The sequence below is a fragment of the Crassostrea angulata genome, chromosome 1, assembly GCF_025612915.1.
Source record: "Crassostrea angulata isolate pt1a10 chromosome 1, ASM2561291v2, whole genome shotgun sequence".
Classification (NCBI taxonomy): domain Eukaryota; kingdom Metazoa; phylum Mollusca; class Bivalvia; order Ostreida; family Ostreidae; genus Magallana; species Magallana angulata.
In genome coordinates, this window is record NC_069111.1 from 18112141 (window position 1) to 18136474 (window position 24334).

Here is a 24334-nt window from a genome sequence, read left to right on the forward strand (position 1 = left end):
ATTCTATTAAACATTAAATTTTAGGACAAAATCACTCACAAAATATTCCTTTTTATCACAGCTGAATACATATTAAATTATTACATGTGTAATATACTTTACAACCAGTTTATAAAAACAACATACAATTAACAAATGTCCCTAACACATGGAAACTACTTTAATTTCAGGAAGTAAAACTGACAAAGTAACAAACTTTCACACAGTTAGATGTACAGGTATTATCTGGAAAGTTTAATTAATCCCAAAATTAATCCCGAAAAGTAACTATTATGAAAAAGAGAGAAATTGAAAGCAACAAAATGTTTTCCAAATATACAGTAATATGTCGATTAACTCAACAACAGTTGCTTTTTAGGAGTAATAATCTTTATCTTAATCACATGAAAAAATATAATTTACTAATTCAGCATTTGGCATATCATAGCTAATACACAGCAAACTAAATAAGTACCACAGTCAGATGGCAAGTCTGGAATATAAGGAGAATCGGGCAAAGCAGACACAAAATGTTACTCAATTTTTTTTTTATATAAATCACCATAAAGATGACCTCAACAATATATTTATTAATTACGGTCAATTTTCTTGCCTTGTAAGGAATATACAGTGTGTATGTAAATCATATGAATGACCTCCCTAGCTATCCTGCAATAATGAATTCTTATGACACGAATCTTCAGTGATTATTTGCAATCAAAAAATTGATTTTCTGGAATTGATTTACAATAGACACAAAAGTTATGATAATTGTAGTACGTTGAAGAACCAAAAATATTGTCATTTCTATCACATCAAGATGCTTTCATTTCGACTAGAATATGACAGCAAAACAAATTACTTGTTAGATTTTTTGAGGAAAATTTCATTTATCAATCTTAAGAGGAGCTCTATAACAAAAGCAAGTACTGTAAATAGTTAATTTCTTGGCATCCAACAGAGATACAATGCACACTAATTATACCCCCACCCCCACCCATCCTGGAATCACAACATTTCAAAAAAATTTCAGTTTTAAAAGATTTTGAGAAAATCATGGCAATATATCTTGGAATTTTTTTAATCATTTATCATTTGGCACATCTAGGTAAATATTGGTAAGAGAAAAAATGAAAGTTCAGTGGAATGACAGTTTGTGTTTCTATTCAATGACAAACTGGGCAGTGTCACTTGCACAGGCTAGCTGAACTCTCTCCACCGTAGCTGGTGCATCTAGATAAAAAAAACATCAAATTAAGATTGATAAAATACAATTCACAGCGAATCTAACACAAACAGCCTAAAATTCAAAAATGAGCAAAGATCTCAAAGGAAATCTATGAATCAATGAATATGATTATATATTAATATACACATATTGGAATACACAAGAGTTTTTAATGTTATTGAAATAAATCGTACTATCGCCAGATACAAGTCAGATACAAGCAAATAAACATGGATACCAAAGAAGATTTGTCTTACCCAGAGCAAAGTATGTATCTTTTCCAGTATCCTTTCTGAAGGCCTCAATTGCATGTTTAATGGCAAACAGAGCGGAACAACTCATACATAAAGGGGGCTCACCACAGGCTGTTGATACAAAACACAATGTACATGTTTGCATACAAAAACACAATGTACATGTTTGCATACAAAGTTTACTGAGAAATCTGAAACATTAGTAAAATGAATAAAAGTAATCTAATTTAGTAGAACTTGTAACATAACACAAAGACATTGATATAAAGTGGTGGAAATAGCTCCATTTGGTCTCTTGAGCAAAAAAAAAGGTATTCAGTATTATGATCAGCTTTCATTTTATTGAAAAGAAAGTAAATGAATGACCTTGACCTATGACCTTTAGCCTAGAATAAGTCCCTACATTTATGTTTATAAAAATGAAGAGCAATAAAAGGAGACTTCTTTCATATTTAAACTCTCAAAGGTATGTACACATGGTGTGCAATTTCATATTTCTTCCAGAAAATTAACGTCATAATCATGGCTACATTTCATACCTTTTGCCCTCAGAATGCCTACTGGATTTGGTGCATTCTTCAGCAAGTTGATCCTAAAATCAACAGGAATGTCTTTTGCCAGTGGAACTTTGTACTCCTATACCACAAAAAAAAAATAATTGAACAATTAAACCACAACCATGTTGTAAATATTATGTGTATAATAATGCTGATAAGGTAGTAAGTAACGTGACAACATGTTTAGCTGTACCATCAATATTGCTCAGTCTTTAGAGTTGAATTAGAAATCAAAGTACTGATAGTACTGAAAAGCACTAACCTAGCTTGGTTCTAAAGAAAATCTACTTTGTGCAAGCTTATTTAATGTAGTTAGAAAGAATAGATTTGATTTTTCAACATTCAGCTTCTATATATGCTTTATATTTCCTCATCACTGCATGGCAGCCCCTGCAATGATGTACGTAAGCCCATTGTATTAGATTCACAATAGCCCGTTCATTAGATTCACAATAGTCCGTGCAACTATATGCATTAACCCCTGAAACTGGTTCCCTAACTAGTTTAAATGATGTATATTTCTGAAGTAGAAGTCTAATGCAATAAAGCACTGAGCTATGCTTAGCACTTTAAAAAAGTGTGTTTCATTTCATGGAAATACCCATGTGCCATCAGTGAGCTGTTCTCCTGTGTTCTGATCGTATTTGATTTCTTCATGCAGGAAGTATCCCAGGCCCATAACAAAGGCTCCCTCGCACTGACCAATGTCTATTTCTGGATTCATACTGTGAAATGTAAAAAAAAAATGCTCTCAATCATATGGAGCTACTTATTATACCAAAAAATCATAGAAGTGGGTTTATTAATAATATAAGCTGTCATATTTTGAAAACAATAATTCCCATTAAAGATATATTTGTAACCTAAATATGTCATGCAAAATCAAAATGCTTATTTGTTAAAATAGGTTGGCAGAATGAATCCAGCTATAAAATGTCTACAATGCATTTTTGTTTTTGAAAATTCATCATTTTATGCTATATTTGTATACTACTGAATTTTTTTTAAATCCTAATCTGTTCCTTGTGTACACAGGTTTCCTTTCCAGTTGTAAAGTTTTTCTCAGTGCATGTACATGAAGAACAAATGAGGCTTTTTTTTTTGCTTCAAAATACTCCATAGATACATGCATAATATGTCTATCTTCATACCTTTCTCCACAATCAAACAACATGTCGACTCTATCAATGCAATGCTGTCCGGTAAGTAGGTCAAGGGTGACCTCGGTCAAGGTCACACCATAAGAGTTATATGCAAAAGTGTATTGAGTGTTGGGGGCTTCCCTAAGAAAATAAAAGAAGAAATATTAAAGCTCATTCTTTTTTTTTTAATTTGCTGAACCAAATTCTTCATAATAGCATTTAAGAAAAGAAGCATTTTGAGGTTGAAGTTTGCTTGAAATTCGACAAACCATGAACATGCCAGCTTACTACTAACTTTGAATTATCCTCAAAATAATAATTTATTTGGAGAATTCAGTCTTACCAATATCTCTCTGACAAATCAATGTTTTCATTGAAGCACTGAAAAATGATATCTTTCCATGGTTTGCCAGGCATCTTCTGTTTCACTGGGGCTATTCTTTTGTTTAAAGCTTGGCAACACTGCAGCACTGCCTAAAATAGGGAGGAAATATATCATGATTAGTTTATTGATATTTGAGTCTTTGCTAATCTGATTTATATTTAAGAATCTATAAACTTTGTTCAGAAAAGTAAATATTTTTGTATGTACAAAAAAATATTTTTAAAAGGAATTATTTGCTTAAATACTGCAAATTTGAAATTCTAAACCAGTAAAAGTATTTCAACTATAATGTACTTTAATCCACAATAATATCGACAGATGTCCCATTCCACCTTTAAACATTTATATGGTCTCATTTTCATGAATTCAGAAAATATGTCCATTACATAGAGGAAAGCATGTGAATCTACGGGTATTAAAGGTGTACACACAAAACCCACAACTGATTCAGAAAAATCAATAAATGACCTAATGACTTCACCGTTTACATCCTATTTTATTGCTCACTCTCAGTAGTACATGTACTCACATTGCTACAGAGCTCGCTGGTGATGCTGCCCCCTGTGGTTGTACTATTGGCCGTGCTCAGTGAGTCGGTGGGTTTGACCTTGATGACGTCCATGGGAATCCCTAGCGTTGAAGCACATACCTGTATCACCTGAAATCGGTCAAGTTTTGAATTAATTTGAAGTTTATGTTCACAGGCTACCTCATATCAGTTACACAAGCATGTCAGTAGAAAGCATGTAGATGATGTAGATTCTCTATTTGATTGTTGGTTTAATAGATCGTATAATGATTAAGTTGTGCTCGTAAGTTGTGCTCTTGTGGTTTTTTGATGTAAAAAAGACTATATAATTACGGTATATACAGATTTGGAAAAGTAATGATAGCACTGAGGTAAGCATACATTCATTTACATCCCTCAGTCGTATACTGCATTATTAAGACTACAGGTAATCTAGCTACAAGTAAATTATCATTTTATTCTGTCATTACATTTGTATAGTCATCTAGAGGTTACATCCTAAAAAGAAAAATAGAAACACACATAATGCTACTAGTGCTCTCTCTCTCTCTCTCTCTCTCTCTCTCAATACCTTTGTATTGATGCCCTGCCCAGACTCAATCCCTCCGTGAGATATCGACACACTGCCATCAAATCCATGGATAGCTACCAGAGCTGTGTAGTTACCGCCTGTCCATCCTATTCCAAATTTCATGGGAACAACTGACAGACCCTTCTTTTTCCAGCGATTAGCCTGATCAATTAAAGAATTCGACAATATAACCTAGTATTCGTTACCTTGATTTACTATCTTAGCCGGCTGGCATCTGGGATCCTGTTTACATTTTGCAGTTTCAAAAGCAAAGGGCAATTTTATCCTTAATTAGTACTTAAAGATAAATATAATCTGGATGAAAATAAAGTAATATATTTTGACAATAATGATTTATTTACAACAAACCTGATTAAAACTGGCGACCATTTGTTTACGGTTTTCATAGTCTGTAGACTGTATCAACTGGCTGGTCAGTTCTCTGATGTTGCAGTACGTCAGAGGCATTTTCACAGGAGTAAGCTGAAAGAAACAATGGGCCTTGGTTAAGAGGCAATTTCTATTTTGAAAAATATAAATACTCAATATATAAGCATCTAATTTACAAAGCAAAAATAACCCATAGTATAATGCCATAATATAACACGCTTACTAAAACAGCACGTATATTTGAAAGAGTGCTAATTTTGCAATTTCTTGGCAATCAGTTTTCCTAAAGATCTCATCAAAATGATCCTTCCCCTAATTTACTAACAGTAATATCAAAAGTATTGATATTTATTTTGGCTTGAAAATTTAAAAAATAACAAACCTGGCCCTTCTTATACAGATTCTGTACTTTGAAGTCGGTGGGATCCTTGCCAAGAATCTTAGCACAGTGCTCCATGATAGATTCCATTATAAATATTGTTGGACAAGACCCTATCAAATCAGATTAAACCTTAGTGATGAGAATTAGCATTTATCAAACTTTCAAAATATAATTGACACTTTTAAACAAACTTAGATTTATGACAAGATTAAAAAAATTATGGCTTTTACAATAAAAATGTCAAAAATGTCTGTTACGGAATTAGGATGAGCAAACATTGCCAAGTTATCAATATTTCTTGTAAAAGTCTTTAAACAAATAGGGGACATGTATAACCATAAGGTTACTGTAGATTCCTTATTTTACGCGAGTATTTAATTCCACGATTCAACGGTTTTCCATCAAATTGCTAGAACATAAAATCGCGAGTGTCGAAATTTTATCAGAGTTTCATGTAGTTTACATATATTCAAAAATTAAAAGCGAGATTTGAAAATTTGTGAGACGGGCTTCTCGCGATTTTACGCGGATATTAATTACTCGCATTTAATTAGGAATTTACAGTAATAAAATTATGGTTATGAAATATAAAACTGTCATTATGGAGTGGGAGAAGGGTAATATTTACCTGGTGATCTGCAGGCAGTGTTCATTGCTTTGTTAGTCTTCAGAGCAATAGGTATCACATGCCAATTCGGACAAAAGTATGCTACAACCAGATCAAAATCAAAGTGATGAACTTTTCATTTAGAAATACTGAAACATTAATGCCCAGTGAAAGAGAATTACTAACCATTATCCATCCCAATGGACACCCCTGCTAGTGAGTTTTCTGTAGGGTTGATACCACAATCTGTGTAATAGGTAATCTTAATGCCCTCTAACAGTCCATCTGAGGATAGCCCGACCTATATACAGTAAAAAAAAGGTTATAGCAAACACGCTTACAATGAATTGAAGCTTACAGCGCAGTGATTTTCATTCCCCATGTCTATAAAATATGTTGTAAACTTGATGGATATAACGAATTTCGCTTATAATGAAGTAAAATCACCCGTCCCTGGCACTTCGTTATAAACGTGTTTTACTGTAAAACACCCCAAGAACTTATCCATTATTGGCTGTTCAAACTGAAAAATTGTGTCATTTCGATACACATATATTAAAATACATATTGAGAGTCTAGAACTCAATTATTAGTTTTCAATCGTAGGACATCATGAAATTTTTACTGTGTAATCTGCCATCCATGGAAACCTTTTGCCCACCATCTTCATGTTAACATGGAAGTCCAACGAAAGGCGCACTGGTCTGAGTTAATTTGAATAAAAAGAAATCAATAATAAATAAAGTATTTAATTTGTTACTCATAAAGCCGCCCAAACTTAATTCTAGTTTAAGAATTTCACGTAAAATTTTCAGGATAAAGAAGATTTATAATTTATTGTTCTCATGTCCGAAAGCTATCATTATTATCAAAAATGTTTGTAAATGTATATAAAAAAGACAAAAACCCCCAAAAATGTCCAATAATAGAAACCATTCTTACATTTATAATGTTTCAATGAAAGATCATACCTTTTGACAGCATTGGAGGCAAGAGCACATCCTGCAGCTACCACAAAATTACGGGAAATCTTGCTTCCATAAGCCCCTCCCAGTCTGCGAACACTCAGGCTGATACTAAATAATTGCATAAGTTAAAAAAAAAATCATTATATATATTGTTATGATTCAAATATGGTTCAGAACACAAATTACATGTACATTGTATTATTGATAAAAGGAAAGTTGAAGATGTGATCTTTGACCTGTGTTAATTTGCATATGACCCTCACCAACTGTCTGGTATCCCCAGCACCATAGCGATGGACTTCTGGCATCGGTCCACCCACTGTGTGGAGGAAAACACCTCAAAACCATCCTCTGTGGGGTTACAAATGGTGATCTTTTGAACAGGAGAAAAAAATCATTATTTTGAAAGGTATATGAGTAACAAAAATGCTTTGCATCAATTAGACAACGTGCAATCGGTTTTGATACAGAATTGAATTTTTACACACACAAAATTAAATAGAATGGCCAAAACTTAAAAGTGTATGTGCTAGAAACAATGACAATGTTAAGTGTCATTTCACACCTGGGTTTCCATTGCCATGTGATACTGATTTCCACATTGGATTCTGCCAGACACTTTGACAGCAGATTTAGCGATAGCACCTGTTACATAGCAACAAAACATCAGAATCAAATCACAGTTATTAAAAAGAACATTTAAAAATTTCACTAAATGTTTATCCATAAATAAAGCATTAATTACATGTACATGTATATAGCTTAAATAATAAATAACTTGTTTTATCTTGACCCATTTATTGCATTTTTCTTGCGATATATGTCTTTGTTTATAGTTATCACATTAACATTTACTGAACATATGAGATTCAATTGAAAAAAAACAGACCTTCTGCATCTCCCACTTTGAGTTCATCTGCCACTTTTGGGAAGATTGATTTCTTTTGGATGGCGTCCTCCATGGTCAGGATGGGTGGTTGTTGGTCGGTGTAAGTGACCTTGACCTTGCTTACTGCAGCATTGGCAGCAGTTGAATTTTCTAAAATACCATATAAACAATAAGTGTGTCCTAGAAATTTGACTTGTATATACTTTTGACCAAATTTTATTTGAGGGAAGAAATTTGGTTCATCAAAACAATATAATCAACACAAACCTGCAACAATGATTCCTATTGGTTGACTAAAGTACTCCACTTTGTCGACGGCCAGGACCTGTAAAACATCAGTATAAAACATTCAATGGCTACAGATTTCAGGGTGTTTGAAGTCAATGAATTACAGCACAGGTATAAATAATAAACAGGGACTAGTTTCACCTGTTCGGCAGGAGCAGGAGCAGGAGCAACATTGTTGACTCCTGGGATATCTTTGGCTGCGATAAACTTCAGGACTCCAGGCATTTTCTGTAAAAGTCATATGTAAATGTGTGTACATTGCTTGGAACATATTATTATGGTTATACTATTTCATCTTTAGCATCTGAGTGAACGAAATTTTACCAAACATAAAATCATTACAAATACTGCAGACATGTGAATGCAACATTAATAATCAAAGGCAAGATTGCTTGAAAAGTAAAGTAGGTCATGAAAAACATTTTTCTAATCAATTCTGTAAGCCTTTTTCTAGTAGATAACTTCATTTTGTAATCAGTGACATAATGGTTTGTTGTGACTAATTTGCTACCAATGCTACATCTTACAGACATAATATTATTTACATCCAATTCTTTATGTATTGGATGGTGTTATCGAAGAAAGGGCCGACACCATTATCTCACCTTTGTCACGCACTTTATTACTAGAGTTATCTCCCCATTGAATATATAAATTAAAGCTCAAGCCCAATAATCTTTCTTTCACTTCCTGTTGCTGAGAAGATAGGTTGGTTAAGTTTATATTATATTTTCATCTTTGATAAGCACGTGCTGCAAATAAATTTGTCAAAAAATACAATTTACAAATTATTGTCAATCTTTAATTTCGGCTCAATTAATGCCGATGCTTTCATTATGTTTTGATTTATATGGATTTTATTTCGGGTAGCCAAATATTTGGATAACCTTTCCCTTAGCCATTTTGATTTTTTTGTTGAATTTTCTGATTTCCTCGTTTGATCAAGATAATTATCGATTAATCTCTTATAAATATATACACATGTTAGACTAATTTTGAAATCAATTTTTTTTAAATTAACACTTGTTTATTTCTACATATTGCGAATTATCAACTGATTAAAATGCCACCACGGCGGTCCAAACGGATGAGAATTGAGACGACAAGGGCGAGCGAAAGTCGAACGGCAAGGACCAGGGAGCAGCGACCCAATGGTATAATGGATGATGGCCCATCAGAACCGGTGCAAACCAATTCGGAGGTCACACAACCATCAAGGACAACGGCGTCATCTTCACATGCCATATGCATGGACGATATTCCTCCAGCAGTCCCATCGGTCCACAACATGCTAGGTATGCACGTTAGCAACGCAATTAAACAAAAAATTATAGAAGGGCAGTATATTGATCTGGCCTCTCTATTACCTCCTAGACCTGGTGGCGATGAAAAAAAAAATAATTGTAAATAATATGGGGGAAATAATATCCAAGGATGCTAACCCCAAAAAGGTTGATACCATAGAACAGTGGACTGATCTCATGTTTATATTTGCTGGGATTTATCTTAGTGGCCACCCTGCTAAATCCATAGAGCTTTTGAAATACATGCAGTGTGTTAGGATGGGGGCTAATAGGGGAGCAGTGGGATGGAAAGAATACGATGTTCAGTATAGGTTACGTAAGGCTCATAATCCAGCATCATCATGGGGGGAAGTGGATTCTGAGCTCTGGTTAATGTACATGACCCCAACTTCAACCGTTAATGCTCCTCAAACCCTGCCCAGAGCTACATCCATAGGAAAGTGCTACAACTTCAATTTCAAAGGGTCTTGCGAAAAGTTTCCTTGCACGTACACTCACAGTTGTTTACGTTGTAGCGGCCAGCATGCTATGATACACTGCACTCTTGCTCAAACTCATATGCATAATTTTCGTGCCCCCAGATTCCCAACACAACATGCTAACAATCAACCCAGGACACAACAATCGCATTTCAGGGGACCCCAGAACCCCAACAACCTGCGCCCCCGTTTTAGATTTACAAACCCACAAGGTGTGGGGCCTCGGCAAAACCCCTATTAAACTCCCGGCACTTGAGAAGTACTTGTCAGATTATCCAAAAACTCAGACGGCGAAAAAATTATTTTTAGGGTTTTCCCAAGGTTTTCAATTATATTACACGGGACCAAGAATTCATATTCAATCAAAAAATTTTATATCTGCGTATGAACATCACAACGAGCTTCGAGAAAAAATAATGAAGGAAGTAGAATTAGGACGGGTTGGGGGGCCATTTCGGGATCTACCAATTTCAAACCTCCGCATATCTCCTATCGGAGTGGTGCCAAAGGGGGACAACTCTGGTTGGAGATTAATAACACACCTCTCATTTCCTAAATTCAATAGCGTAAATTTTTTCATAGACCCAGAGGAAAGCTCAGTTAAATATACATCTTTTGACTCGGTTATACAGATGATTGCTAAAATTGGTCAGGGGGCATTTATAGCAAAATGCGATATAAAATCAGCTTTTAGACTTTTGCCAATATGTCCAGGGGATTTTGACCTACTTGGTTTTATGTTTGATGATATGTACTACATTGATAAGTGTTTACCAATGGGGTGCTCTGTGTCATGTAAGGTCTTTGAAGAATTTGCAACATTTTTAAACTGGTTGGCAATAAAAAAATCTCATGTAGACACAATAGACCACTATTTGGACGATTTTATATTTGCGGGTCACAATGCTTCTGTTTGTAGGGACACCATGTCTGCATTTCATAGTATTTGTCATGATCTAGGGGTACCTTTAGCTGAGGATAAAACTGTAGGTCCTACCACTTGCTTAACATTTTTAGGTTTGGAAATCGACACTATTGAAATGCTGGTTAGAGTACCTTATCCAAAATGTGTTGAACTCCAAAATCTTTTAAAACAATTGTCTCCACTCAAAAAAGTCACACTTAAGCAGTTGCAGTCAGTGCTGGGAAAACTTAATTTCTTTACAAGGGCAATTCGGCCAGGCCGTGCATTTGTTCGGCGCCTGTATGACGCCACCATCGGTGTCACGCAACCACATCATTACCTAAGAGTTACTCAATCTATGCGGGAGGATATTTTTATGTGGTGTAGGTTTTTGGAGGATTTTAACGGTGTGGTTTATTTCTTAGAAGAAGAATGGTATTCAGATCAAAATCTCAATTTGTTCACCGATAGCTCAGGGTCTGCTCAACTAGAATGTGGGGCGTATTTGAATGGGGAGTGGTGTTTCTTTAGTTGGCCCAAAAATTGGAAATATATCGATGGGCATCACGACATGACCCTATTAGAGTTTATCCCTGTGGTTTTATCTGTTATCATTTGGGGCAACAAATTAGCCAACAAAAAAATTACATTTCACATAGACAATCAGGCATTGGTTGCAGTTTTGAACAAACTAACCTCTAAATCTGAGCTTGTCATGGTATTAGTTAGAGCATTTGTCTTAAAATGCATGCGACACAACATTTTATTTCGTGCTGAATATATTTCAACTAAATCTAATAATATTGCTGATGCCATTTCTCGTAAACAGTGGACCAGATTTCGCCAGGCCGCACCAAACGCAAGGAGGGACCCCGAACCCACCCCCCAGTCATTTCACAACCTTATTTCAAGTTTGAACTTGATCGGTTGCTAGAAGCTGCAATATCCGATAACACACACAGGGTTCAAAAAGTCGGTTTACTGTCGTATCAAAAATTTTGTCATCAGTTCGCACTTGTATATTGGCCTCCAACACTATGTTCGGTGGTTCAGTACTTATTGCATCTATCAACATCTGGCCTTGCTTATTCAACGGTGCGTTCGTATTTGTCTGCAATTTCTTACCACTGCAAGTTACAAGGAATAGGGGACCCAACTTCTCAATTTTTAGTTTCAAAGCTTTTGCAGGGCATGAAAAGGTTAAATCACAAATCTGATACAAGACTGCCTATAACTAAAGACTTGCTTGAAAAAATAATTTTGGTTTTACCCACTACATGCACTAATTCTTATGAAACAAGTCTTTTCTCGGCAGCATTTTCACTGGCATTTCATGGTTTATTTCGTGTCGGTGAATTGACTGTTCACTGTAAAATTCCGAACAATATTGTACTTGGTATGGAAAATCTAACTCTAGACCCTGATAAACAGCTATTGTTAATTAATCTCAAACATTCCAAGACTGACCAGGTAGGAAAAGGTACCATTTTGCAAATTGGTAAATCTGAGGGAGTTGGGTGTCCATTCAAGCTTGTTGAGAAATATTTAAGTGTTCGCCCGTTGACTGCAGGGCCTCTTTTCTGTCACTTTGATAAGACCCCGCTCACAAGATACCAGTTTACGGCAGTACTCTCAAAAGCAATAGTTCGTCTTAAGTTACCGGAGAACACAAGATACAAATCTCATTCTTTTCGGATTGGAGCTAGCACTGAATTGGCATTGCAAGGTTTTTCTGCGGAAACAATTCAGAAATGTGGAAGATGGAAATCTTCGTGTTACAAGTCATACATTCGCATACCAAAATTCTAACGCATAGGCTTTGCTTATCTATTGTAGACAAACAAAAAGTGTGGTTAGTGGGGTCCTCAATACTGAAGCATGCTCAATTAGAAGCATTTTTAAGACCTGGAGGTCTTCACCTGAACCTGAAAAGGCTAAATATTTCATTATGGTGGCAGGGGTACAGTGGCCTGAAATTGTCTCAAGTAGAGCAGAAGCTTAAAACCCTTGCAAAGGTGGGTCCTGCACCTAATGTCATTTTAATACACTGTGGGGGAAATGACTTAGGGGAGACTTCTATTAGAAAACTCAGGCTAGTTTGCATGAAGCTTTTTCAATTTATTCAAACCAACTTCCCACATTCTAAGGTCATTTGGTCTTGCATCCTTCCACGCATACAATGGCGTTATTCTCAAAACTCTCGTGCTATGGAATCACAACGTAAGCGCCTTAATTCTTGTGCATCCAGGTTAGCCTTGCGGTATGACGGCGCAATTATCCGCCATCCTGATATAAAGCGTGACTCCTTGTTCTTCTGTGATGGAGTACACTTGTCAAAATCGGCTAATGCTGTTTTCCTAAATACTCTTCAGGGGGGTCTTGAGGCTATCTTAACAAAAGGGCATGCTTGTTATCCGGCTTAGCAAGCTTGCCCTAGGGCACGGTTGTAAGTTAAATCCGCTCATACCCCCACCCATATGGTGGCGGAGTTCCCAATCTCTAAAGCTCCATAGCTGCTTTCGAGTTTGGGAACTTATGGCGTGAATGAGCGGCGCTGGTCATTTCAGACTAGTGCATGTATTATTATGTGGACATCGACCCCTGCACCTCCCAAGGGTCAATCGTAAATTCTTGACTTCTGCACCTCCCAGAGTCAAGGTATTAAACCTGTGAACTTTGAACTTTGAGTGAACTTTGAATGAACTTTGAACTTTGTTTGAATTTGTTGAATTATGTTAACTACATGTATGATGTTACTTGATGTGTTGAATTTTGAAATTTGGGGCATGCCCTTTGTCATGTATGGCGGCCCATTACCCTTAAACAGCCGTGCCCAATCATCGCCAGATTTGAAATAAAATTAAAGAAATTTATAAATGTTTTACTATTTGTGTTTTGTTGCGCACTTTTCTGAGATAATATTTACATCCAATTCTTTATGTATTGGATGGTGTTATCGAAGAAAGGGCCGACACCATTATCTCCCCTTTGTCACGCACTTTATTACTAGAGTTATCTCCCCATTGAATATATAAATTAAAGCTCAAGCCCAATAATCTTTCTTTCACTTCCTGTTGCTGAGAAGATAGGTTGGTTAAGTTTATATTATATTTTTATCTTTGATAAGCACGTGCTGCAAATAACCCACCCATCCCTCCCTTTTGAAAAGGTATCTGCTGGTTGTTCTCTGTTTTATTTTTCAGAAACCCTGTAAGGACCTGTCATCCGGTACGGCTGTTGTATGCTACACGTGTGCACTTAACACCTGATTGGCGTGAATGAGCGGCGCTGGTCATTTCAGACTAGTGCATGTATTATTATGTGGACATCGACCCCTGCACCTCCCAAGGGTCAATCGTAAATTCTTGACTTCTGCACCTCCCAGAGTCAAGGTATTAAACCTGTGAACTTTGAACTTTGAGTGAACTTTGAATGAACTTTGAACTTTGTTTGAATTTGTTGAATTATGTTAACTACATGTATGATGTTACTTGATGTGTTGAATTTTGAAATTTGGGGCATGCCCTTTGTCATGTATGGCGGCCCATTACCCTTAAACAGCCGTGCCCAATCATCGCCAGATTTGAAATAAAATTAAAGAAATTTATAAATGTTTTACTATTTGTGTTTTGTTGCGCACTTTTCTGAGATAAATACAGTATAATTTCGAAAAAAAATGGAAGAGGCATTAAAGAATGGATTCAAAATAAGAGAAAATAAACTGGTACCCTACTATTAAACTGTGAGAATTTTAAGGCAATAAAATTTAATACTTGAACATGTAATATATCAAAAAACATTTAGCAAAAATAAGTCCAAATTTACCAAGGCCTCTGATGGGTCTATACTCTGTATCTTAGCATTGGCCTCTGTACTGAGAACAAACTCAGCATAGCATTCCCCTGGCTGTCCAGCGATGTCATTGATGTAAACTGCCCTTCCTGAGGCCTGTAAATTCAAAAAGTTATCACTTATAATCTTGAATCTGTAAAATATGTTATTGCAACACAAAATTATGATGCAGCCATGAACTGATATGTTTGGAAATGTTTGATTTATTACAACGTTAAAAAAGTTTGCAAAGTTTGATAATTCTAAAATACCATAATTTTTTTTTTCAATTTTGCTCACAAGCTTTTCAATTGCTAACACTTACAGCCTTACAAACAAACCCACAAAAACACAAAGACACCCACATACATGTAAAAAGAGATAGTGATGTCCTATCCCCTCTGCCACAAGTTTCACAATGGGATAATAACTTAGAACCAAGCAATGAGTTCCAGTTTTTGTTTGATGCAAGGCTACTTAACAGACCAACATTTGGAAGCAACATTCCATGATGTTTTTTGAGAGGCACATAAAAAAGTCCTACCTGATTTATGGCTTCGACTTTGGTCATTGGCTGAGTGAGGGGCCATTCAATGGGGATGGTGTCGTAAGTCTGTTTTCCAGAGGAGAGAGGCCTGGTAAGGGGAACGGATCCACTTCTGAAGACTGAGCCTGCTTTATTTCCAAGAACGTCCAACACAAACTGTCAACCAACAATGTTGCAAACACGTTTTCAATATTATAGCTGTATGAATAAAGCACAAAATAAAAAAAATTATATCCTTAAACAGAATTTTTTAGTAACTGTAAAACATGCAGAAAATGTAACCAGATCATTTACTGTAGATTCCTTATTTTACCCGGTACTTAATTCCGCGATTCAACCATTTTGTATCAAATCACGTGAAATTATAATAAAAAATGCTGAGTTTTTAATCAAAGTTTTATTTTGTTTACATCTGTCCAAAAAAATAGTGAGATTTGAAAATCAGGGAGATGTATTTTTCGCAATTGAATGTGGATATTACCAGTAATTCCTGGCATTAATTAGGAATCTTGGGTATTATGAAAGGCCATGCATAACAAAGGGCTAACAGTACTTTCTGCATGATTTTTGCCCTATGACAAGGAAAATGTGTCCCAAAACTAACCCTATAAAACAGTCCCAAAGCAACATTCTTCCTGAAGATTGCAGAGGTCAAAACTGGGCCACTGTCATCTGGAACCACTTCCTGGGTCAAAACAGACAGGGCACCTGTTAAGGTAAAATAATTACCAATTTATTTATGGTATCTACAAAGGCAAAGACCAATGAAGTCCTCTTGTTCTACTTCTCGTTTAATGATTTGGTAAATATACTAAACATTTTTCTGCATGTATTGATGAATCCCAATTTCAAATATAGTACAACTACAGCAATAACAATACAAGTAATTTCACTTTTTAATTTCATCAGCTGCATATTTTGAAAATCATATTTCTATAATTTAGAGAGATTTGTAAGATCAATAATGCTCATAAAAGTATTTCAAAAGATTTTAAATACCAGGTACAGATATACATGTACGTGTATATCTTAAATCTGTTGTTTAGGAAAGCGGTGCTTGCGAGCACTCGACAAAATTCCCTATACCTGTAACACAAATTTTAGCGAGCGCTCGCAAGCACTCTCTCGGCTGAACATGCCTTTCTACAGTACCTTTCAGTGTATTTTGATCAAGTGCTTTCCCTGTCAAATATTCTTCTGTCTTTGTTGCGTGTACCTTCAGTCAGGGATAAAAAAAACCCACAGATATACAGGTATTTTGCTTTGAAATCTAAACAAGTATTTTAAAATCGAGTAAAAATATACAACCCAAATATACTTACAAATGTTTTGCTGATTCCACCAAACACAATGGTTGGCTTGCTTTTAACCAGAAAATTCTGGTCTACATCAATGTTGAAATTCAATCCAGCATTCACATCTGAATGAGCACTCTGTTACCAAAATCAAAAATAAAATACATCCATTCATGCTCTGTCATGATAAAAAAAAATGTCATTACAATTATCATGATTCAAAAAAGATATTTCTAAAGGTGAAGTTTGAATTATCCACTCACACCCACCTTCCAATTTTTAAATTGATTACGCACTAGATATTTAATTCAGATTTACCATACCATGTCATCATATAAGCAGGAAAATCTCCTCAATCATGTTGGAAAGAAAATGTTTACACTTTGCCCAAATGAGTCACATATACCATAATTACCTCAGGTGTGCTGCATAAGAAATATTGATATTAACCTGTTCACAGGGGAGAGAACTCTGACCTGGTTGCGTTTGTTGACTTTGTAGATCCTGACATGATGGCTGTCCGGAATCGAGTTCAGTATCATGGCTATGATGATGTTGTCTGTCATGTCCAGACTCAAGAACTGGGAAATTGGAATAACCTTTGATTCTCCATTCACAGCTACAGTGTATCACAAGTTAAGAAAATTAACTCTCCTATATCACCATTTTTTTAAAAAATTGCATCAATATTTGATGCTTGGGAAATTAACTCTAACTTTTAAAACAATACTATGTTATGAAAATATGCATGGAGCAACAAATTTTGATAATGCTCAGAAAAATTGTCTCTTTTAAGTATTTTAAAGCACTGTACCAGAAGTACATGTATAGTGTATACTGTTTCAGAGAAGGTATTCATAGGAATAAAAATCAAAAAGTTACCAATCTCCAGCTGAGCTCCCACGGTTTCAAGCATTGTGTAGATGTCGGACTGAAACTCTGGGTGTTTGTGCTTCAACATCAGGTTCCCCGCCCAGGAAGCAAGCTATGCATCGATAAAAAAAATCATACCAGTACATTAAAAAGTGAAACAGCAAACAGAGTAGATTTCAAAAATGTTTGCATGGAGGAAATCTATGACAACTTAATATTCCTCAAATTTCAGAAAACTGCCACAGGTATAAGTACTCTTCCTCATCAAAAATAAATGTCTTTCTAACATATTTAACATATGTTCATGAGCAAAACAAAAAACATATACACAGAATTTAGAATTACATTACATCTACCGGTAACTGCAAATATACACATATATACAAGGGGTTCTTGACTCACATTTCTGACGGATGTAGTGGCCACGTCGGAGATAATCTTGCACATCTCCTTGAAGTGTCCATACTGTGGTTCACCAGCGCCTCTGTACAGCACGTCATACAACTGAGTCAGCGACAAGTTGGAGCCCAGAACAATGGACGAGTCAAACTGAAATCATTAGTCAGATTTAGAACAGTTTGGTTACACTTTATTCAGATGCAAGTTGTTAAAATTACTTTGCCCCAAAAAGAAGACTTGAGTATCTTTTGCGAGAGATGGAGGTTATGGGGAGGGTCTCAAATAAAGTAAGGTGGGCCATCTCAAAGGTTGACGTTGTCGGCAACAGCTTCAACCCAATTCGGTAAGAAATCCTTTAAGTTAGCTAACACAGGCAAGTACTGTAGATTCCTAATCAAACACTAGGAATTAATATTCGCGTAAAATTGCGAGAAGAAACTTCTCGTGGATTTTTATAATTTCGCTTTTATTTTCTGAGAATTGAGAACTATAAAAGATAAGGATAATCGCATTTGCGATTTTATATCCTTAAGTTTTTATACAAAACAGCAGGATCGCTAAATTAAGTACTCGTGTAAAATAAGGAATATGCAGTAAACCAGTACAAAATAATGTTACTATATCTTAACTTAGTCTAATATCATCTTATCAGGCCATTTGAAGACCCATAAACCCTGGTATATTCAGTTTACATGTACAGTTATATAATTTATAGATTATGATATGATTTTATCTAAAATTATTTTATTCTGAATAAAATTTAAGTATCGATCATTTAAGTATGTCACTTACATCTATTCCATACAACTCTGTCACCCCTCGCAGGTCAATCAGTATGCTGTAGTTCAAAGGATCTAGTTCTTTGTAAACTCCTTTTTTGTACAAAAATATTTATTATATTTATCTATAGAGCGCAGTACTCTCAAGCATAAAATATAAAGGAAAAGAGATGATCTAAAAACACATTAAGCATGAATTTCAAAGTTTGAAAAGTTATTTTTTAAATATTCAAACAATTTGAAATTCTTAAAATCATCCATTGATTCATATAAAAGTATCAATTCTATGAAAAAGTATGAACTAGTATGAAGTACCTGTTTGAAAAAGAATTATGACACACTTTAAGATTTATTGACATGCTAACCATATCCAGTATTTCCAAACACCATTTTGTAGTTCTTTCCCTTGTTGTCTTGGATCGTTTTGATCAGATCGTCCACCGTAGTCGGCCTGAACCACTGAGCATCCTTCAGGGCGAGTAGTGAACTCTGCCTGTGACAACTTCCAGTGCAGATTTGACCAGTCCTATCGCAGCGTTTAGTGCGGATATCCTTAAAGATGGGCAGACATTTACAATTTTAAAATACATGTACATCAATGTTTGCAAAGCTATGACATGCATGTCATGAGACTGTATAGAGGACCTAGCTTCTAATTATATGTCTTTTCTAAATGGCAAAATTTTGAAATTATACACATATTTGTGCTATTCATGCAGTTATAAATTACTCCTTTGAAGCATCTACCTCAATATCAGGTACATGTTGGTTATTTTCTTCTGCATATGACTTCATGGTATCCAAAATTGATCTAAAACCTTTGAAATTAAAGGAGGATCAAATCATCACTTACATGTACAAAGTTCACAAAAAGGAAAATCAACTTCTTATCAGAATTGACAATTAACACATGTATTTTGTGATAATTATAAGGGCAAGCAGTCATTATTAGACTATATAATGCCACCTTCCTTAAAACAGGAAGAAATTCATCTGATGATGAGAAGTGATCGAGCCTTTATAGTTACATGTATTCAACATGACAATCATGTCATAATCTAGATCGATTAATATGCAGCAATATCAGTGATGGTGGTGATTGAAACACTTTCATAACCGAAAGATAAAATTCCATTCTATTGCTCATAGGAAAAATAAGGTGAGGAGACAGTTACACCTTGGTTAGTGTATGCTAGTGCACGTGAATGCATTTACCAAATTAACCAATATTTCAGTATATGTAATTGATGTGATGTCACTAGGTTCCAATCTTAATACATTTTAGAAAGATTACCATGACTCAGATTACTGTGCATAGGTTTCATAATAATTAGAGGCTATAAATGCATGTGCATATGTACATGTACAGTACCGATCAGACCCAACCTAACAGAAAGTAAACACCAACTAAACCCTGGGTTTACTTTCTGGTTTACTCTGCATGGGTTAATTTTTACTAGAGTGGACCCAGAGTAAACCCAGAGTAAACCCCAAGTAAACCCAGAGTGGACACAGAGAGTAAACCCCGATCAGAAGTATACCCTGAAAGCAGACGCTTACTGTGTATTCGGAATATACAAGGGGCAGGAATCACACGCAGTAGGATGATAAGATAAAATACAGGTCTGCTTCACACTTCAGTGCGTACAGTTGACCTCAAAAGCAATTTTCAAGTAAACCCCGAGTAAACCCAAAGTAAACCCCGAGTGGACCCAAATTTTCCAAAAGTAAACCCAAAGTAAACCCAGAAAGTAAACCCGGGGTTTAGTTGGGGTTTACTCTGGTGTTAGGTTGGGTCTGATCGGTACTGTATAGCAGTAACATATGGTATCATGTGAGATTCTATCCCCAAGCCACTATCCTCTCCACCACCTGTTTTGTTCTTAGACATACTCACCAGTACACCGACAGATCACGGCATCCGTGGCATCTTCCATCATCTGCTTAGTTACTCCCCCTCCATGGAAATCAAGAAGTCTAAAATTCACAATTGTTAATTTTCTCAATGACAAATAATGCGTATTCATGTTCTATTGTTTATACTTACGCATGCATACTTATGTTACCATTGTATCCTTATTCTACATGCATATTCCTGTTGCATTGTCTACTTACGCATGCATATTCATGACCTGTCCAGGACTACAGAAGCCACACTGACTGCCGTTGTACTGAGCGAGGCGTTTAGGAATGGCCTTGTCACTGGTGGAGTCAATGCCCTCAATGGTGGTGATCTCCCACCCATCACAAGAAAACAAAGGCACAAGGCACTATGGGAAAATATCAATGCAAGATTATGTAATGGGCATTTGATATGAATGACAGTGTTAGGTTTTTACCAAAGTAAATAGTGATTAGAATAATCCTAAAGATTAGTCCTGTACAAAGATTAAACATGGGGGGGGGGGGGGGGGGGGAGGGTGTATGGGGCTTGCAGGAACATATCTGATTTATGTTTCCCTATCGTAAGCATTTTTTTCAAATATACAGCAGATAACTCTTGACTTGAAAATTTGAGTAACTTCATTGATGATTTTTAATATCATTTCAAATTTTTGCTTTTGATGAACATATCAGGTCCAATGGATATTGTATACAGGGAAATATTTGCCCCCTTTTAATTTTTTGCCCCTTTTGGCCTCGTTCTAAGCCAGCAAATTTAGGTCTGGGTGAATTCCGATACTGTAAATTCCTAATTAAACGCGAGGAATTAATATCCGCGTAAAATCGCGAGAAGTCCGTCTCGGGAATTTTAAAATCTCGCTTTAAATTTTGGGACACATGTAAACAACATGAAAGTAAGATAAAATTTCAGCATTCGCGATTTTATGTTCTCGCGATTTTATGGTAAATCGTTGAATCGCGGAATTAAGTACTCGCGTAAATTAAGGAATCTACAGTATATATGTCTTAAATCATCTTTCTTATAACACAATGGTGTCTGGGTGAATTCAAGACGGAACCAAACTGTTTGCAAGTGTAGAAGCTAGGGCAAAAATTACACAGGGCGAAAATAACCCTGTATACAGTAGATGACTGGCCACTACACTTACAGAGTTGACAGCATAGCTCTTCCTCTCCATTGTTATAGGTTCGTACAGTTGCGCCTGCACGAGACAAGTTCCACAACCACCCTCCTTACACATGTACTTTGTTCCCATGGAGATTCTTGAGTCTCGCAAAAATGTGTTGAGTGAACTGGAGCCTGCATACTCACTGCCCACTGCAAAACATTATCAGAAACTGTACAACTTGCTAACCAGTGCATTGGTTATAGGGTTAGTCATTGGATACTGTATAACTAGTTCTTTTATGTGTCTCGATCATACTTTGTAAGATTGGGGTGAATGCATAACTATTTTTTATTTGAGGTAGTTATTTTTCACAATTAAATAATAAAAGTTTCATACAGCAAACAATACCAAGTATAATTTCTAAATATTGTATTTCTAGTTTATGATATAGAAGTGATTGCAAAAAATTGAAAAATTAAATCATCACGAAAATATATTTTTTTTAAATTGTGATTTTTGGCCATTTTTACACTGTACCATCTTTGATAGCCAAAGGTTTACGATCTACTAATCTATACCGTTGTAGAGGAGCGGAGTAGATCGTAAACCCTTGGCTAGCGAAGATGATACTGTATTGACCTCCTTTAGAAGAAAAGCTCTGAAAATGTATGGTAGCTTAGGAGATTTCTAATTAAACATATCCACGTAAGTTTGCAAAAAGCACATCTAGTGATTTTTAAAATCTCATTTATCTTATACATCTGTAATTTATTTGAAACTATGATAAAAATATGGCATTCGCGATTTAATTTTCTCACGATTTTAATGAAAAACAGTTGAAACATGTAATTAAGTATTTGCTTAAAATAAGGAATCTACAGTATTTAATCAGTACACTACTTAATTACCATTGTATAGTTTTCCATTGACAGTAATAGTTATACTGGATTTTGTGCTGCTGTTACATCTGAACTTAAAGAAATGGCCACAGGATTGGCATGTGCCAGTGAAAACGCCATTCTTCAAGTTTCCCTCTTGTGGTATATGCCTGTGGAATAAAAAGAATTCATATAACTTTAGTTTATTATTATATAAATACTATCAATAATAACCAATATAACCAATAAAATTTGTAATAAAAATGCACTCCATGGCACTTTCATCAGGAATGTTACTTTTAGAATTTTACAATGCACTGGATCCAAAGTGGATATATAGGCTATGTCTGTCCACTTCTCAAAAGAGAAAAGTATTCCTATTATTATAGTCCACAATACAATGAAAGTAATAATTTTATTATAGCTTATTTAATAGCTTGATTAATTAAGCAATTTCAAATCGCTCGATTTCGTCGATCCATTCTGTTTAAATGACGTTTAGCATACATTGGGCGACTTCAGCTGCAGGAACTGGAGTACAAACTCGAGTTACACACGAGCAAGCATGGCATCGACTAAACTGACGTAATTTGAACTTTCAATTGACCTGTACTATATAGTTTAACACATCTGGCTAGCAGGATTTGTACTCTTTCAACGCGGCATAGAAAGGCAAAGGAGATAAATTTAAGTGTAAAAAATCAGCATTTTATTGTTAATTTATTTAGTTTGGCCGATTCTTTGCAATAACAGAATAATATTGTTCTTGAATGTTTTAATAATGCAGGTGCATATTAATAAATAATGTTTGCAATTTTAAATCATGGTTTTATGAGATATTTTGGTAGTGTCAGTAACGAGCTGTGAGTGAAATGAAACACGTTGATATTTTAACACGTTTTGAAGAAGTTTTTGTAAAGCATTTCGTAAACGTTGCTTGGTAAAATTTCAATGCGCCCCTTGCATTATATAATACCACACAAATTATTTGCTTACTTTTTTACCTAAATTAATTAAAAAGAAAAACAAAGGAGTCAGCTGCTGCTAGATAAAAAATAAACTTGGATGAGTACTCCTCCTGCTTATTTTACGCATATGAAGGTTTCTTTTGCTTAGGTATATTTATACTCATGACAATGATGACATCGATCAATAGGAGTATAAACGTGACGAGATTAAGTCGCCCATTGTATGCATAAAATAATTGACATGCAATTGATGACAAATAACTTAGATCATATAAAGTTAAGCGAAAAAAAGGTTTCTTAACATACAGTGCTGCACAAACTGGGCAACTCAACATCTTGGACGAGTGTAAAGCGTTGTTTTCCTCCATGTTTACAGCCTGTGATCACATGATTTTGGGGTTGTGTAATGTAGCGGGCGGATCTAAAACGAAAGTAGAGAGGTACCGCCCCCTTTTTAAAGCAAAGCGAGCGATTCATCATACATACTCGTACATTGGCAATGTGCTGATATAAGCCAAATGGACCATTCTGGCAACTTCAAATCCCAATATTGATGAACCACAGTTATAACGAAGACTGACAAATTCAATGAAGTGTGCAATGCACTTTGAAAAAATTACACACTTTGAAATTTTTTTTCAAAGTGCGTTAAATTTTGGACAAAATCAACGCTCTTAGAATTTTTTTTCAAAGTGTGTTAAATTTTGGACCAAGTAAACCCACTTTGAAAAAAAAATTCAAAGTGCGTTATGAAGGTACATCAACATTTTTTAGCATCGAGACACTTTTAAACGCACTTTGAAAGAAAAAAAAACTATGTATAAATCACAAATTCTGGAATCAAATTCCTAATTTGTTGATAGTATGATGATTTGTTAACAAGTTAATGAATTT

General features: G+C 35.3%; 2 protein-coding genes across 2 annotated transcripts; one reads left to right on the top strand and one right to left on the bottom strand.

Moving 5' to 3' along the window:
- On the bottom strand, window positions 1–23866 carry LOC128174919 (xanthine dehydrogenase-like). Its single transcript, XM_052840345.1, has 35 exons — window positions 23747–23866; window positions 22503–22642; window positions 21634–21803; window positions 20696–20850; window positions 20478–20557; window positions 19328–19398; window positions 18946–19132; window positions 18594–18673; window positions 17805–17951; window positions 17412–17514; window positions 17006–17148; window positions 16557–16667; window positions 16387–16450; window positions 15839–15942; window positions 15232–15390; window positions 14682–14804; window positions 8311–8397; window positions 8149–8206; window positions 7882–8031; window positions 7558–7637; window positions 7256–7365; window positions 6996–7100; window positions 6650–6728; window positions 6211–6325; window positions 6046–6126; window positions 5418–5527; window positions 5015–5128; window positions 4646–4807; window positions 4075–4203; window positions 3504–3634; window positions 3170–3301; window positions 2620–2743; window positions 2001–2097; window positions 1465–1572; window positions 1–1212 (listed from the first exon to the last, which is right to left on the bottom strand). The coding sequence occupies exons 1-35, from the start codon at window positions 23806–23808 to the stop codon at window positions 1142–1144; spliced, it is 3942 nt and encodes a 1313-aa protein (XP_052696305.1). The 5' UTR covers window positions 23809–23866; the 3' UTR covers window positions 1–1141.
- Window positions 8819–14482, top strand: LOC128174951 (uncharacterized). Its single transcript, XM_052840373.1, has 2 exons — window positions 8819–9464; window positions 12693–14482. Exons 1-2 carry the CDS (start codon window positions 9233–9235, stop codon window positions 13277–13279), a joined length of 819 nt encoding a protein of 272 aa, XP_052696333.1. The 5' UTR covers window positions 8819–9232; the 3' UTR covers window positions 13280–14482.
- Window positions 23867–24334: the final 468 nt, after the last annotated feature.